This window comes from Diplotaxodon limnothrissa, linkage group LG11, assembly GCF_057381915.1.
Source record: "Diplotaxodon limnothrissa isolate DT_005_m linkage group LG11, D_limnothrissa_male_GT1.1, whole genome shotgun sequence".
NCBI lineage: Eukaryota > Metazoa > Chordata > Actinopteri > Cichliformes > Cichlidae > Diplotaxodon > Diplotaxodon limnothrissa.
Window position 1 is genome coordinate 37660234 of NC_140606.1, and position 18711 is coordinate 37678944.

The 18711-nt window shown below is 42.9% G+C and overlaps 1 protein-coding gene across 1 annotated transcript in view; it reads right to left on the reverse strand.

Annotated features, from left to right (window-relative positions):
• gabbr1a (gamma-aminobutyric acid (GABA) B receptor, 1a) overlaps positions 1-18711 on the reverse strand; it is a 141621-nt gene that overhangs the window by 103778 nt on the left and 19132 nt on the right. The window contains exons 4-5 of the mRNA XM_085366700.1: positions 14540-14725; positions 10191-10208 (exon numbers count right to left, since the gene is read on the reverse strand). Coding sequence (XP_085222826.1) covers positions 10191-10208; positions 14540-14725 — 204 coding nt within the window. The remainder of the gene's footprint in view (positions 1-10190; positions 10209-14539; positions 14726-18711) is intronic.

Below are 18711 nucleotides of genomic sequence, written 5' to 3' on the forward strand. Positions count from 1 at the left end.
ACCCCCAGAAAGTCCAGCAGGTGACGGACTGGCCTGCACCGCGGACCGTCACAGAAGTGCGTCAGTTTGTTGGCTTAGCCTCATACTACCGCCGGTTCGTGGAGGACTTTGCCACAGTGGCTAAACCCCTCCACGAACTCACTAAGAAGTATGCCCGTTTTAACTGGACTGCCGACTGCCAGGGAGCATTCCAGGAATTAAAAAGACGGCTTACGGCAGCCCCTGTCCTGGGTTACCCACTGGACCAGGGTGACTTCTTCCTCGACACTGATGCCAGCAATTGTGGGATTGGAGCGATTCTCTCCCAAGTGCAAGGGGGCGAAGAGCGGGTCTTGGCCTATGGGAGCAGGCGGCTGTCGGCTACCGAACAAAACTATTGTACGACCAGGCGAGAGCTTCTGGCGGTTGTGGCGTTCACTTCCCACTTCAGACAGTACCTGCTGGGTAGACCGTTCACTGTCCGGACTGACCATAGCAGCCTCCGCTGGCTGACCAGGCTGAGGGAGCCCGAGGGCCAGCTGGCCCGCTGGTTGGAGAAGCTGGCAGAGTATAACTTCCAGGTGCTGCACCGACCTGGGAAAAACCACCAGAATGCGGATGCACTTTCCAGGAGACCCTGCCGCGCTTCATGCCCGTGCACACTCCCAGAGCCCACCATCAACAGCGACCGGTTCGAGCATAAAGGTGTGCAGTGTAACTTAGAGGACTGTGGTACCAGCATGACCCCCCCAGGGCAGCCCCCAGTGGGGGTAGTGGGGCCTGATGGTACCGATGGGAAAAGCCGGGTAGCAGAACCAGAGTGTGCACCCGTAGCAGCAGTGGACTGTTGTTCCAGTAGTAGCCACGACACCTGCCCAAATATCCACCGGGTGGATGAGTCCCATCACACTAGCTTGTTCAGTGGCTGGACCCCAGAACAGCTCTTGGCTAGCCAGAAGAACGATGTGGATATAGGCCCAGTTTGGGAATGGAAGGAAAAAGGGGAAGGTCGGCCCGTCTGGGCCGATGTAGCGGCATGCAGCCCCGCAACCAAAGCCTACTGGGCGCAGTGGAAGAGACTGTACCTAAAAGATGGAGTGCTGGTGAGGAAATTCCACTGTACAGAAAGTAATGTGTTTTTCCCCCAAATCCTTCTGCCTCACGCCTATCGTCACTCCGTAATGCAGCAGATGCACGATGGCCCAGTGGGTGGCCACTTTGGGGCAGAAAGGACCCTGGCACGCTTGAAGAATAGGTACTACTGGTACAACATGAAAGATGATGTGACCCTGTGGTGCCGCACTTGCACCAGTTGTGCTGAAAGGGCGCGGCCCCCAAAAACCCCCCAGGCAGCGATGGGCACGGTACGTGTTGGCGCCCCCATGGAGAGGATTGCAGTCGATCTGATGGGACCGTTGAACGAAACAGAAAGGCATAACCGATTCATATTGGTGGTACAAGACTACTTCAGCAAGTGGGTGGAGGCTTATCCAGTCCCCGATGCACAAGCGCCCACGGTGGCAGGAAAGGTTGTTGCGGAGTGGGTATGTAGATATGGAGCCCCACAGTCTCTGCATAGCGACCAGGGCACCAACTTTGAGTCGGCTGTGTTCCAGGGGATGTGTGAACTGTTCGGAATCAAAAAGACGCGCACCACGCCCTTTCATCCACAGTCCGATGGCCAGGTAGAGCGTTTTAATGCTACCCTGCAGAAGGCCTTAGCCACCACCGCGGAGCGCTGCCACTGGGACTGGGATATAATGATCCCCTATGCTGTCATGGCTTATCGGGCAACTAAGCACAGTTCCACAGGATTGACCCCAAACATGATGCTTCTGGGCCGAGAGATAACCGAGCCTATTGACCTGGTCGCGGGTCTGCCGGCCGACGACACCCCCAACTGCACTACACCACAGTATGTGGTGCAACTCAGGGAAAGGCTGGAGCTTTCCCACCAACTGGCACGGGAGGCTCTCGGGAAATCTGTTGAGCGCGCTAAGAAACAGTACGATAAGAATATCTGCCAAGTTCAGTATCCAGTCGGCGCTGCAGTGTGACATCTGATCAAAGGGACCAAGAGAGTGCGGCACAAGGTTCGCAAGTTTCTGCCTTCCTATGAGGGCCCCTACTTCGTAGTGGGCCTGTTGGATGATTTAGTCTACTGCATTAAAAAGGGGCCCCGAGCAAAGGCTAAAGTGGTTCATCACGACAGACTCAAGCCTTATCACTCAAGAACGCCGCTGGACAACAGCTGGGTCTTCCAAGACTCCGACCAGGCAGCACCCACCGAGGTGCCTCCTCCAGCGCTCGACGAAAGCGATTCTGACATTGATTTCGGCCCCTTCGACTTGTGGGAGACCCCAGCTGGGGCAGATCAACCAGATACTGGTGCTTCCCTGAGAGCTGGCTCTCCGCCACCCGCTCAAGGAGATGGTAGTGGGTTGCCAGCCAGCCCTGTTCAGCCTTACGTGGATGGGGCTGAAGGACCAGAACAGCACCCTTCCTTCAGGTCCACACCCCGTTCCAGACCACAGCGTGTGCGGCGGGCGCCGGACATGTTTGGTGACTGGGTCAGTCACTAGGCTAGTATGTCCTAACTGAGTCGGGGTGTAGGCGGATCGCTGCCCTGCTCAGTAGTTAAAAAAAAAAAAAAAAAAAAAAAAAAATTGTTCATGTTACATATGTTAAGTGATATGACTGTTGTAAATTGAGTTGTTACAGGGGGCTATTCTTACGTGTACTGTTGGGCTTGTTTGTCTTGCTGTTTCCTGGCAACATGGCTGTCGACGGGCTGCAAGTTATTGTTTGAACTGTTTATACTAATGAGGTAAAGCTGGATATAGGGGTAAACGTTCAGCTGTAGTGCCTTAATGTCTTTCTTTATGAATACTGTCTATGTGAAGGGCGGGATATGGACATTGACTTGCACCCTCCTCAAAGTGAACCCTGTACATCCTATGTTTTCTTGTGCTTAAAATATGGACAGTTGTCTACTTCAAGATTGTTCCATCCTAAGGATCGCCATTTTTGGACTGGGGGCACGAATGCTGTATGTTTCCTTGTTAATGGGGGGTTCATGTGCTGGAATGATGTTAAGGGTTTAATTATCATCCAGAGTGGGGGTAGTGTTACAGGCATGGTCCTTTAAGGGTGAAGCCTGATGGGAAATGTATGCGGGTGTGTGTAGCGGAACTGCCTGTCGGGTGTGTGAGGGTGAGCGGAGAAGAAAAAGAAAAGTAACGGTTAACTACAGAAGAGACGAAGAGAAAGTAAATAAAAGGAATATAATAACTCCCTCGGCAGCCAAAGTTGTATCGGCGATGCCCGCTGTGAGTAAACTGTTTCAGCCCACTGTACGCGGTGTTCGTGCCTTGGAGGAGAAATAAAGGTTCGGTAAAGCAGTTTCCTACGCCTCCCTCGATCTTCTTGCTAGCGGAGTTGACCTGTATAGTAAGCTGTTGCCGGCTGCGAGTCAAGTAACTGCCAGAGGTTTCCTTACTACGGTTCGGGGCCGCGGATCTGGCGCGGTAACACTGGGAAGACTGTGGCATTGTGTTAACACACACTTGAATGCTACAGACCAACAAACTGACAAAACTACCTACTTAGGCTACTTTAGCTCTTAATTCCTTCAGAAGCACTAATGGTGTTCTTTAGCTAAACGTACAAATTAAAGTTATAACTTGTTTGCTAAAGTTATGGACGAAGACATGAAATTGTTTAGGATGAAAACAGCCTAATACATAAACTAAGAGTTAACAGTTGAAATGTATTTATTAAAAAGAGTGATTGAAAGTTAAAATAGAAAGAAAAGTGTAAACGTTAGTTAGCAGTAATGGAAACAAATGTAGCAAAAGTAGCATAATGAAAAAGTGTCCACCAGAAACGTAATTAGCAAACCTGTAGTTAAAGATAACTAGTTTGCTTATCATAACTGTTAAACTGTTAGTTATATAAGGTCCTTTTAAAATGACCCTTTCCAAATTTTAACGCTCACCACCAATATTCATCCGTGGATGTGTTAAAAAAAATTTAATCTTTTTCTTTTGAATTTTCTACTTAAGCAACATATTTCCTCAGGAAGCACCGACTTGTCTCATTATTAGCATTAAAAAACTGCTGTACAAAAGCACTGAGCTACCCTTCATTTCTGGCAGAATAGGAACTGTGTGCAGTGATTTATTGAATCCTAAATCTAAGTGTGCTAACATAAATGAAAAAGCAAAAAAAAAAGCATTTAAAAAAAAAGCTTTCTTTCTTTCTTCTCCACAGCCTGAGCTCTGTGAGGCAGCATTCTTGTCATTTCTTTATGTAGTCTTCAGGAAAAGTTCTCCAGGCTTCTTGAAGGACGCTCAAAGCTCTTCTTTGGATGTTTCTGCCTTTTGTTCTGTTCAGGCCACTTCGCTGCTTTCATCGTTTCATCACTTTTGAAAAGATCTCCAACACCGTGGCTGAAATGCAGCCCCGAGCCATGACAGAACCTCCCTCATAGACACTCGCTGGTGCGCCTCTCTCCTGACGTCCTCCTTACACACTGATCACGACTTGAACCAAAAATTTCAAACTGGGATTCATCAGACTCCAGCAGACCAGTTGCCACTGATGTTCAGTCTTTTCTCCCAGTTTCTCATCCTTAAGGCTTCTTGAACGCCTGAGAGCGTTTGTGATGAGGCTTCAGTGAACAGCACGTGGATCACCCGAAGGTCCCGATGCATCTCTCAGGTCCTGTGTCAGATCTTTGATGGATTTTTCCTGTTTCTTAAAGACACGACTTTCAGATATTGTTCATTCACTGTCAATGTTTTGTTTTTTAGACCTGCCACTTCTGCTTTAGTCCTCCACTCGTCCAGTTTCCCTCAATTTTTTAACAACACACTACACATTATACTGTGACATGCCAAGTCTTCAGCTGATAGTTCTTCTGGAATCACCTTGTTGGTGCAAAGATACAATTTTATGTCTGTCGAACTGTGTTACCATTGGTATTTTTCATAGATTCAACAAAAATGGGAACAAATGATGTGTTTTTGTCGTAGGCTGCAGGTAGCAAAGTGCCTAAAGATACAATTTAAAATGTGTTCTTTGCTAAAATTTTCTTTTATGTTCACACCACCGGTTTATCCTTCGAGTTAGGTACCTTTCTCTGCTTGGATGCTGCTCACGAGCACCTAAAAGGAACAAAGACTGGCTCTTTGGATGTCATATGTCAAGAAATGAGGGGTGGCTTTAAACTTTTGCACAGCATTGTACCTGTACAGAAATGAACCACTGACAGTTTATGGAGAGGAGGTGTTGATGGAGGAGTCCATCTGACAGGTGTTTGGGAGAACACCAGACAAAAAAGGTTGAACAACCAGTCTGAAAGCGTGGCCAGTTCCTAATGTGGTGACATAACTGTGCAAGAGGACGAACCATCCTGCAACAGTTACTAATGTATTCATGATTCTTGCCAGGGGTCAGATCAAGTGGCTCTTCTTGTAGATGCGTCGACCCTTTATTCTACCAGGGAAGGCTGACTAAGCACATTAGTTTATTTTCAGAGAACGACCTGCTGTGAACTTGCACAGTTTAAACTCTGTGTTTAAGTAACGCTGTGTGTAGCAGCGGGCCGGCGTGAGCAGAACATCCCTCTAATATTGTATCCCTGTAATATCCTGTCCATTTTCAAAAAGTGAATCTTCAGAGAGGGCATAGAAAAAGTGATTAGCAACAAACTAATAAGAATATAATTTCCATTAAAACTTTGGAATTACAATTAAGCAAAGACACAGGGGGGTTCGTTTAGATGAGAGAAAATACTTCCTCACTAATGAGCAAATGAAACCGTCCTCAAAGTCATAAATGAAGGATTTACTCAGAACCTTTCTTCGTGTAATTGGCTCGTTGGAAACTGGAGCAGAGCCCGTGAGCTCTGCAATGTGTGCATTTTCTGATATAAGATATGAAAACTATCTTCCTCAACTTATGTTTACAGCTTCAACTATGATCTTGTTTATCACAGCAGTAAAAAAAAAAAAATATTGAGTTGGACAAGCTGTTCAAAGCTGTTCATGCCCTCAAGTCAGATCTTCCAGCTGGTGTGGGGATTTAAACCTTCAGTTAGAACAAGCGCCTGTTGGTGCTTCAGGCCACTGCTGCCCCACATGGAGACACGCCCGAGTGTGGGGGGTTTCTCAAAGATCTCTTCTGCCCTCTTCTGGTGAAGAAGTCACACCGCAGCCTGGTGTCAAACTTAGAGGACTGACGGGAGATCAAAGATGGAAGTCTGTTTATGAAATATATTATGATTTGAGGTCTACTCTTTGAAACACTGCATATTTGTGATGATTTGACATGTATTTAAAAAGTTGATTTTATCTGATGTAAACTGATTTTTGCCAACGTTCCAAAGAGGCTCTGTGTTTCAGTGTCCACTTTTATGTCGCTAAACATCTGCACAACTTTACATCTATTCTGTTTGTGCTCATCTTACAGAAGGATTAGAAGGAAAAGATTATTCTATTGAGAATTTTATTTTTAAAGACAATGGAGGATATTTAGGTTCAGGCTAGCAGACACTATGTCACACTGGAAGGATGCACTGCAAACACAAAGGAAGGTGATAAAGTGTGTAGATATAGTTAGATGTTGGGGTAGGCTAAATATGAGAATGGAAGAATGAATCTGTTTGTGTACTAAATGGACTGTATGATGTGTCGGTTTTTAATTTTTTTTAGCACTCAAAGCACTTTTTAAACTGCTGCATCCACAGACACACGCATGCACACCCAGATGGATGCATCAGAGGGTATTTGGGATTCGGTGCCCTGCCCAAGGACACTTCAGCATATGGCTGCAGGAGTCTGAGATCAATAGGATCAAAGTGCAGAGGTTTATACAGGAGATGTGACTGAAATGAACAGTATTGTTAAAAAAAGTAATTTCAGAGTTCAGCTTCTTCACGGCCATGTTGAGTTTTCAAATGCTTAATGGGCTTCATTACAAAGCTAATTATAAAATAGTATATATACTCATTTTAATAACCGAATGATTCCCTGTAATGTTACGTCATCTGCGTCACTATTTACAAACATTTGTGAAAGAATGTGGTTGTTCTAAACAGATCACTGAACGTAAGCATCTTGTAAAGCAGCGGTCTCCAACCTTTTTTGCGCCACGGACCGGTTTATGCCCGACAATATTTTCACGGACCGGCCTTTAAGGTGTCGCGGAAAAATACAAAACAAAATACAACAAAACAAAACTAGTACCGAAAAAAAGAAGATTTATTCATAACACACGTGAAAAGACCCAGGAAAACCGAGTTAACGATAAAAACGATAACAAAATCACGCTGAAAACCCTGAAAACCAAACATTTCACACCTGAGCCTCTACTCTCGCGGCCCGGTACCAAACGACTCACGGACCGGTACCGGTCCGAGGCCCGGGGGTTGGAGACCGCTGTTGTAAATGATCATTCGAACAAATCACCATATGACATCTCTTCTCTTCTTCTTGTTCCATGATCAGCTGTAAGTAGTATTATAGCACAATGGAAGCATTCAGGATCCGTAGCAGTGTAAGACCACGGTGGTTACACAGCAGGGTCACAGCGTGTTGCCAGCTCTCTGCTGACTCAGTAACTGCAGAGCATGAACATCAGTACAAAGGCTGTGTGTCGGGAGCTTCATGGCCTGGGTTTGCACAGCTGACCTGTGTCGTGTTTGCTATGGTGATTGGTTTGTTATTTTGGATCGGGATATAACCTGTTATGTCAGGGTGCTCTATGTCACGGTACTGGGTCGTGTGGCCCAGTGTTTGAGTTTTATTGTATTTCGTTATTCATTGGTTTTCTAGTTTCAGTTTAGTTTATCTGAGTAATTTCTACAATGCACAGGTTGCTGTTGTCCTTTGTTTGTGGATCCTTTTGTGTCTTCTCCCCTGTTCTAAGTCTCCCTGCTTCATGTCTCTGTGGTTCTTGTTGTCAAGTTCCTGTCGTGTCTGCATCTCATCATGTTTCCTGTTTATTTTGACAGTTTTGTTTCCATGTTCTATGTGCTTAGTTTGCACTTCCACTGTGGCATCATTATGTTCATTCTAGTCAGCTGTTTGCTCATACGTCTCCACTTCCCCTGATCTCCTCATTTGTGGAGATCGGTCTTCCTGTGTTCATTGTCTCGTTGTCTGTGTTACCCTCCCTACCCTTTGTCACAGTTTCCCAGTCAAGCCATAGTTGTTATCTTGTCTAGTCGTAGTATAAAGTCTCAGTGAGAGTCATAGTTTCCCAGTTTACGTTCAGGTTTTCCCTCAGTTTAGCCTTGTTGTATTTCCTTGAGTTTTCAGCCCTAAATAAAGGCTCGCTTTTTGTTAAGTTCAGTTTTGTCTACTTGCCTCTGTCTGCACTCGGGTCCTCTACTCTCTCCACACAGTCCTGAATGATCAGGCTCCGTCGTATCTTAAAAACCTCACACTATTATCTGACTTCACTTTCAGGCTGCTGGCTTATTTGTGTTTCACAGAGTTTCCAAAGGTAGAAAAGGACGGAGAGCCCATAGCTGTTAGTCTGGATTCAGGAGACAGACATGTTCGGCACTTTTAGGCTTCCAGCTCTCCTTTTCTGATGAAGCTTACAGTTGGGGCGGGATCAGTTTTCTTAGTTGCTGCTGCTTGACTCAGACACTGAACAGTGCTTCTCTGCAAAATATGCAGTCATGTGACTTTTGTTTACGGTCTTTTGCAGTTTGTGTTTTGTCTGTTTTGGGATTTTTCTCTCTTTTCTCTGTCCTGACCCCCTGACAAATCGATAGACGGCCCATCATCGAGGCTGGTTCTGCTTAAAATATTTCCCTGTTAAAAGGGAGTTCTTCTTCACCACTGTCTCTAAATGCTGCTCAAGGGTGGGGGTGGGGCTGATCATTGGGGCTTTTTCTCAAACACTGCAGTGTCTTTACAGTACAAAGCATCTTGAGGTGACGGTTGTCTGTTGCACTACTGAATAGATTTGATATCTGTCCTTATCATTTACTCTCTTAACAACCACGAGGTGACTAGGGCTACGTTCACACTGCAGGTCTTAATGCTCAATTCCGATTTTTTGATCAAATCCGATTTTTTTGTCTCCTCGTTCACACTACAAATAAAATGCGACAGCAAACGCGCTCTAGTGTGAACGCTCAAAGCGGCCCGCATGCGCAAAAGAAGATGTCACACACAACGCGCTCTGTTTAGACCAAGAACAAACAGTATTGTTTGACTGATGGCCCTTAATATAAAGACTTCGGACTTTACGTTTCCCAATTTTTGCTTTAAGTTATTTTGTTATTTACATAATGATGTAAATAACCTAATAATGATCCTTATTGCTGTTTTAGAGAGGAGCGGTGCTTCAAAGGATAGCTGCAGATTTCTGTCAGAATGTGCAGATTATACAGTACAAATAAAATGTTCACGTTGTCTTCCCAACAGTTTCACTGACATCTACACTGGATGGCTAGGAAGCGTTCGCGATGTCTTCTCCGGCGCTGATAATTGGCTTCAGTCTTGTGTCGGTGACGTAAAAGGCGGATTTAATGCGACATGACCATCAAACAGCAGTCGCTTTCTAAAACATCGGATATGTATCGGATTCAGTACCACATACGAAAGTGACCCAGATCGGATTTGAAAATATCGGATTTGCGCCGTTCACACTGTCATAGCATGATCGGATATGGGTCGCATAGGGTCAAAAAAATCGGATTTGATGCGCTTTCGCCTGCAGTGTGAACGTAGCCTAGCTGCCTGGCACATTTTCAGATACTAGAAGCTAAAATGTTACACATGCATTTTGAGCAAAGAGTTCTTCTATTGTCAGCTTTTCCATTTGGCAAAAATTCCATAAAAAAGGAGTGGACGGGATCCTGGTGACTCTCACAACTGTTGCCCAGAGCCACAGATGGGGCAGGAGCAACGAGTGCAGAACAAAGTGAAACTAGGCTGCATGAATAGGATTTTTAATGGATAATAAGTTGTGTTTATTTTTGGCTAATGCCAACTTTTAGTAAGTAAAATTAATCTTCCTTTGTTAGTGTTAATGATTGATAAAATTAGGAAGGTTATAAAGGTTACAGCAGAAAAAGACTGAGACTCGGTGACCTTAATCTAACCCTGTAACCTTCAACAGGTCATCGCTGAGCTGAGCGAGGTTAACAGATTTCAAAATCACAAAATTAGGAAACAATAAGTTCTTACCTGTGTAGTTTCTGTCATCTGTGGCAGGGAAATAGAAAAAGGACAAAAGAAGAATTGATTACAAATATATTCAGATTTTTATTTTGTTACAATAAATACTCCAACAGAGTGGGTAAAAAAAAGTTTTTAACTGAAAGCGTTCAATGTTACTTCGCTCCACTAGGGGGCAGCAATACAACACCGTAGTTATCCTGTGAAAGGGTCTGGAAGAGGTTTATGCTGAGCAGCAATGCCTGGCTGGAAGTCCCTATTATGTAATAGTATGAACAACACATAGCATATAAAACCCAACAGAAAACCTATAAACCTCATTTAATAAAGGCCCAACACAAACCACTGTCTCAATGCTCTTTCAGTCTATTTGAAGCATTCACACATGTAGGTCAGCATTTCTAAATCTAGACTTTTAGGGATTATACAATAAGGGCCCTACTTTCCAACTGTGCTGATAATTCCTCTTTCATCTCTTTTAATACTACCATTCCCATAGCAACTTTACTCGTTGCCATGCCAACTCCTCTGATAACCAGTTGGCATCTTGTTTCCTTCACTTATTTGTTTCATCTATGTGTGTGTGTGCGTGTGTGTGTTTGTTTCCAAAATCCTCATTTATTTGCACTAATTTGAACAAATCTTTTCCGACAGCGGACACGCCATCTGCTGTAACTGAGAACACTGATGGGCGTCAGTGACATCACTAATACCCACTCAGGCTCTTTATTCCTGACTGTTGTTTCATGTACAGGACGTCATTTGCTTTACCTGCCCGTGCCAACGGTACAGACGACCCTCTGAGGATTTCCACTGTGATTGGCTGCATTATTTATTGCTTAGCAACAGTGCTCCACTGATGGGAGAGCAGGTGTTTGCAATTATCTGTCATCTTTAAAGCCTAATGCTCCTATTTTCGGGAGGCAGACTGAAACCCAAGTGAGCAGTGGTAAAATACTGGGCTACAGCGATTCTGTGGAAGAGACACTCGGGAGAAAATTAAAATATAATACATGCATGCTTGTCCTCACCCCCAGGCCAGAGTATATATCTGTATATTAAAAAAAGTTTCCACCTGGCTCACTGAAAATCAGCAGATTTCTTGGTATAATACCTTTAGTATATTTAATGAATCTCCCAGCCATAATTCAGAAGGAATCATTCAGAAGGAATCCTGGCTAAAAGATTCAAAAGGAATCAAAGAATCGCTGCTACAAGTTGAGCCTGGTATCAAAAAGAAACCTTTCAGATGCTCCAACCAGCGCAGCTACCTTTGCCATGTGATTAGATGACCCTTGAAAGTTTACCCAGAATGCTTTTTAAACTTTTCTTCAGTAAATGACCAGAAAATAAATCAACATCCAGGGTACCGGTGCTTGTTTCTGTTCTTCTACATCACAGACGTTAGTTAAACTGGTGCAGTTTGCCTCTGATATATACGATGCTCATCACTGGTTAGAGAAAAAGCTGTACTGACGATAACAAACCCATTTGTGGCTGTAAACTTGATTTGGTTGTGGGTTTTGACAGTTTAAATGAGGCTTTCAGCCCTAAAAGGACTGTGCAGCTATCTGCTGTACGTATGGAGTTATGAGGGATCAAAGATGCTGGAAAAAATAAAGTAGCTAAAAGTACCAGATTTCAACCCACCCCTGTGTACTTTGATCAGGTGGGAGGTGGGAGGCGCTGAGTGATGAATAAACTGTCACATCAACTTTCTGGGATCTGGAAAATCCTATTTAACCTTCACGTGACCAAGTAGAGCCATTTATGACCCCAGCTGTTTATTACTTATGCCACTGTGATATTTTTAATTATGAAAATGTTTCCTGGTCTGATTTTTCAAGGTTTTACTTCCAAGAACACAAATACATGTAAGTTTTGTTTTTATTGGGATTTTTTTTTCATTACAGGCTTTAATTTGAATGTTTTGCGGTGAACTACCAGAATTAGAGCACACCGCCAGAACTTGGCACCCAAAATGACGACGAAAAGAAGAGCCCAAGCAATTTATTGGTAGGCCAGTATTGTTAGCTATTATTAGCTATCTACCCATCTAACAGTATCAGCTTTTAAATTGCTCAAGGACTTAAACTTCTTGTGACAGAGGGAAACACCCTTCTTCCTTTCCATGACCGCTGATGTTGCATAGTTTGTCCACCAGAGGGCACTCTGCAAGTTCCCTGTTGTGTTTTTAGTCACCCAAAGCATAAATCGGTAAATAAATAACTGAACATAATTTCTTTATGTTTTGCGTGTCTGAAAGATGAAAAAATATAAGCGATTATATTAAAATATGTGATTTTTAAATCAGCCTTAAAATTCCTATCAGGAATGAAAACAGCTCCGCAGAGATGATTGGAAACCGCAATTTGCATTACACCATTTTAGAATATGCATCATAGATGAAGGGAGCAGTAGTGTAAGGCAAACACATAGTGCCATTAAATAGTATTCATGTTTACATTATTATTTGTTGCTGGATTATTGTGTATTATCACAATTATTGAGCTAATTGCTTATATTTTTAAAGGTAAAATTTGAATGTCTCAATTCAATATTTTACATAGTTGCACTGATTTGCAGAAACGTCTAACAGACAAACTGTGGTAAAAGAAACACCTAAATCCATAACAGCTGTTCGACAGTCACTCAGAGACAACATGATGTTTCTCGGGGGGTCTGCCTCCGTCTCACTGAGCGTGCCCAGTTTTTTGCTTATTAGGAAGAAAAACTTTGGTTTGCGGGTATAAGAGTTGCTGAATCTAGTGACAAAGTTTGCAACATGAGGTTTACTGAGGCATGATTATTACTGCGGTGAGCAAGAAGGATGCCTGGCAGACAAGTAAGGATGAGAAGCATTCTAAGTATTTCGACATTTTAAAAAAGCCTGTAATTACCTTGAACAAAGAACCTCGGTGGAAGAGCTCGTGTCAGATTTTATAACTGTGACATAATCTGACAAAATCACAGCTTACACGAGTGATGTACAAAGACTGTGCTGTGATTTCAGCTGTATTTACATGTAAAATTATCACTGACAGGGAAAATTAGAAGCTACAGACAGTCTCTTACTTTGCACAGCAGCAGCTCCCACATAGAGGCTGTGCATGAGAACAGAGAGGGAGAGCAGCGGGAGAGCAATGGCTGCGAGAGCTGTGCTGCAGAGGAGTGCTGCAGATTCTTCACTACGTGCCTTTGAGAAGGAGAAAAACTTCCTAAAGGGGGATGAAAAGTTGCTCGTTCTAGATAACAAAGTTGCTGATTAGCAAAAAATGAGATAAACTGAAGCTTGATGAACACTACTCAAAGTACAAAATGTCACATGACCAAGCTGAGATTGAACATCCAGCTCGAATCTTACAGAAACAAATATTCAAGTGCCTGCCTAATATTCTGTATAGTTTGTTTCTGTTAGCCTGAAAGCATCAAGTCAGAATCCTGAAATGGATCAGTGCTGTGTTTGCCTGTAGTGTGTCAATATAAAGATTTTCTAATTAGTGTAAAAAGAATTTAATCTGCTCTTTAGCGAAGCTGGAACCAGAGACTGGTTGCCAGTTCATTAAAAAGTCCTAAATAAGGCCGTAAGTATTTTATATTTCATGATTGATTGATTCCTGTAACCAGCTGTGAGCATTAATGTCATGGATTGTATTTTATTAAATTGCATAAATTTAATGCCTGGAACAGAAAGAAGCATCGGTGTCCTGGATGTTTGATTCATTTACTGGAGAAAACTTTAAAAAGTCAATTTTGTGTAAACTTCCCAGGTCTATATGACCACGCGTGCGACAGGTGACAGCCTATCAAAAGCCTCCTTTGCGCCTACATTTTGTTACCAGCCTCATCCTCTAGCTGTGGTTCGCTCCATGTTTGGCACTCGTTTGGTTTTCCAGGGAATGACCCAGTTATCATTCTTTATTAAAGCCTGAATATTATTCACATAATTAGTTGTTTAGACCTAGTTTTATTCCTCCTGAGGTCTTAAAATACATCAGTGTTCTTTTATTACTGCAGAAACCATGTATTAATTTGCCATCAAAGCAGCTGCTGTTTTAATTTTCTATTTATTAACCAATTTGTTGTACAATATCAATAAAGGCTCAATATTTTTCCTCACTGAGTAAATTATAGCCTCCAGTTGTTACTATGATTCATCACCATCATTTGCAACTCCAGTCATGGCTCCAGTCATAGTTTCAGTGTCATTAATTACGCTCTTTGTTGTCAGTCGGCTTGCTTCGCCCGCTGAATCTCTCATGTAACAGAAAATGGCATCCCACTATATGACATAATTATCTTAATTCTGCTAGAAGGCGCAGTATAATGGAAAACCTGATATATTCTGAGACACTCACACAGGCAGGTGGGTTTAGGCGCGTCCCACTTGCCCAGCTTAGTGCAATGGCTGATGTTTCTGCCCTCCAGGATGAAGCCGGCGTGGCAGCTGTAATGGAGCACGGTTCCTTCCACGGGGGGCCCGGGAGGCTTCGCCGTCACCCTGCCGTTCTCCAGAGACGTCCACACCCGCGGGCACAGCAGCACTGGAAACAAGAAGAGGGAGTTATGGAAAGGTAAATCGATAAATACACAAAGAAGGAGTTGCACAAATGTTGCTCAAAGGGAGATGAATTCATTGTCTGCACGACCGGGTGCCTCCAAGTCCAGTTTTAACCCTCAGCTCCATTTCTCTGTCTACCAGCTCCCGGGGAAACGCTCGGCCTTCTAAGCTGATTTACGCTCCGCTTCGTTCACTGCTCAGTTCCTCTCCTTGTTTAATGGGGTTGCTGTTCAGTACTGAGGTTTATCAGTAAAAAGCCTGAAAACAGGATTTAAAAAAGCAGGAAGAGTGAAAAACAGTAGTAATGCGAAAACCAAATTGACGGGTTGAAAGACACTCAGAGGATAATTATGGTTTATTTAAACCTGGTGGATCCACCATGGGAAGCAAAGAAATCAGTGAATTTCCACCTCAGAATCACGTGATCTGTTTGGTCAATTACTTTCATACATATATAACGAAGCTTTCCTTCATGCTATGAATATTTCTGCCTCTTTCAGATTAGAGGTGCGTTGAAATTTGGCACTTCTAAATGTTTTTTGGGGGTTTTGCACTAATTTTAAGCCTTCATAAATTAATAAATTCAAGAGACAGTCACATTAAATTATTGGGGCATGAAATCACAATAATGGGATTTCTAACAGTTTTTAAAACATCGCTTCAAGAATTTAACGTCTATGGCGCAGATGAACAGAAACAAGCTTCGGTACCTGTTCGCATTGTTTGAGCTCTGTTTTTAAAATAATTCACTGTTTGGCCTGATAGTTGATTCAAATGTAGTTCATTTATATTTTTGTTTATTTACTGTAAATACTGACGGTGATTATAATGTGTTACCAAGCTTGAAAGCCATCTCCACTCAGGATAACGTTCACATAAAAAACATTAACTGCTTCATTCGAGTCAATTAAAGGAGCAAAAAGAGCGCGTCGCTCATTAAAACACGACCTTCATTCAGTAAAGAGTCTCCCTGATGCCGCTATGATTAAAATAGATGGAGGCTTGTTGTGCTTCATTTCTGTGGCATCGAATTTGGTAGCTGCAGTTGAGAATTTTTAGATCGGGTTCAGTAACATCGGTGTCACTGACTCACAGCTATAAAGCTGTTAGTCACTCTCGTATTTACAGTTTTGATTAGGCACAAGTAAAAAAAAAAAAGCCAGTTTTCCTTCGACTTTTCACATATCTGGTAATCAACACATGTTGACAAGTCAAGATAGGGCGTTGTTGTATTTCTCAAATCTCCCTGTGTATGTCTCCAGTCAGGATTTTGCTCGGTACACCACTGCAGTGGATTTAAATCAAACGTGCCGACTTTCAGCCTTAAGTCAAATTGTTTTATAAAACCTTTTCATTTTCTGTTTAGAAGACACAGCCTCTTTATACAAAGTCGCCCATTTTCAGAAGTAATTGGATAATTATTATTATTATTATAATTCCAGAGGCAGAATTATAAAGATGCTGCCAGTGGCACCTGTGCTATGAATTTGGATATCCTATGCTAGGTTATCACACTGACTTGATTTTCAGAAAACTTGACCTCTGACCTTGAGGTCGAGGTCACTGACATTCAAACTTGTTCGAGGTTTTTAGTTGCTGCACCTACAGTGTCAATTTGAAAGGAGTAAAACCTGTGATATTTATATATTTTTCATCAGTAGTTTCAGCAGTCTGTAAATGTTAGCTAACTTAAGCCTAATATTAAGAAACAGCCTTGAGGAGTGGCTCTACAGTGTAGTGGTTTATAGATGTGCCTAACAAGCAGAAGGTTCCCAGTTCATCCCCGTGTGGAGAAACAAATCCGACATTGAGGGCTGCGTCAGGAAGAGTATCAGGCATTGCAAAAATCTGCTAAATCAAACATGTGGCGCTGCGTGCTGTGAATGAGCCGCTAATATTGGTGAGAGTACACACATTTAACATCTGCCTAATTTACACAGCTGTGAACCTTTCAATTCTTACTAATAACAACATATCAAACAATTATTGCTTCATCTTACTAAACAAAGCAGCAACTGACTGAAGCATGCCTCAGTGTTAGTGCCACCGATATTGATTTATTAGAAATACTTTAAAGAAAAAGAGTTTTCACACAACTCTGCTGTCCTGAGGCCCCGCCCCAGTATTTCAGTCAGCTCAGGTCGGGACTATGAGTGAACCATTGCAGACGCTCTGTTGTAGATTTGCTGCTGAGCTCGAGGTCATCTTGAGATCATTGTCGTCTGTACAGATGACCTCACCTTTGAAACAGAGGAATTCATGGTGAAACCAATAACTGTAAGGAGCCCGGGTGTTGGTGGAGCCCAAATCATCAGTCCACCAACACCGTGCTAACAGCTGGTGTGAGGCATTTGTGCTGATATGCAAGTGTTTGTACATTATGGCCAAACATCTCCACTTTGGTCTCGTTTGTCCAGAGGACACTGCTCCAGAAGTCTTGTGACTTGTTTAGATGTAACTTGGCAAACTTAAGTCACGCTGGTTCTTGAGCTAACTGAGGCCTGTAGAGTCTGAGGTGAAGCTCTTGGACTTTTTCTGGTTTCTCTGATGATTGCACCGTCTGATCTTGAGGGAAATTTGCTGGGAAGATTTTGGCACTGTGTTAACGCAAACACACGTGAGCGCTCCAGACCTGCAAACTGTCTAAAGCTCTGCTTTTACTGAGGTGCTCACATTTACATCTTAATCCTCTGAGTTCCAGTAGAAACAGTATGGGTGTGCTTGGGGTTTCTGCAGGACTGCAGAATCCTTTACTAGCCATGTCAATCTGCACTTCAAACTGTTAACAGGAAACAGGAAGTCAGCCTGTTCCAACAATAGAAGGCCCCAGGCTGGCAAACTGCCAATTGTAAAATAATCTGCCACATCAGCCAAATTCATGGATAGCTCAGCACTCCAAGTGTCATGTTTAATTATCCAATCTTTGACCCTTCACTTACTTTATGTTAGTCAGTCGGGCCTTCTGTAAAAAATGTTAAGCACCCTTTAATTACAGGAAAGTGAGCTGAATTAAACATGTCTCAGAGGAAAGTACTTAACCACCATTTTAATCCAAATCTTATTTTTTGCTCCCAAAAATTACACAAATCGTGATCTTACTGACAGAAACCCCTTAAAAAGGAAAATTTGTGTAAAACATAGTCTGTTAGTAGGAGTTACAAAAGTAAAATGCATTTGGTTTGTATCAAAGAAATTGAGGCATACTTTGTTGGAGATTTTCTTGCATGTAAAATATTTTGGGGACACATCAGAGAGGTTAAATCACCAATGATATAAATCTGTTTGACCATTTGTAAGATTTTTAAATGGGGTTTCATTCACATAAGCATAAAATACTTGTTTTTGTTTTTCATGGTTATGTATATTATTTCTTCCCAGAAATAAGAGGAAAATGACTGCTGCTAAATAAGGTAAAACGCTGCTTTAACTACATGCAGACCAATCATGCTTCACTCCCCAAGCTCGCTTTTCTGAGCCAGAAAAATCCCTCCTCACAGCTGGCCACAGGCATGCCTCTAGTTAGCTTTAATCATGCCCAACGTGGTCTGGGGATAGCGTCACTCTCTCTGGAAACAAGGCTAGTCATGATGCCACACATTTCATTAATTGTAATGAAAAGTGGCTCCACTGCAGAGTCTGTCGTCATGTAGTAGCCCTGTGATGTTCACGGCGACTAATCTAAACGAGAAGAAAGGAACGCAATCAGACGGCAGCCTCGGTGACAGAGGCAACGGGTTAAAAAAAGTCTCTTTTTTCAAGGTTTTTCATCTCTTCTAGTTACGGCTGCTGCAGAAAGAAAACGAACGACCTTCCCTACAGTCCACACATGAATAGATTCCTTCATCTGAGCAAGCACTGCAGTAGGTAAAAGTGGAATATAAATGAGCAAAAAGCTGAAAATGTGTCTGAGATTTAAATGAATTCATCCTGTGAGATTACATCTGGCAGTGTTCCCACACACGTCTCAGA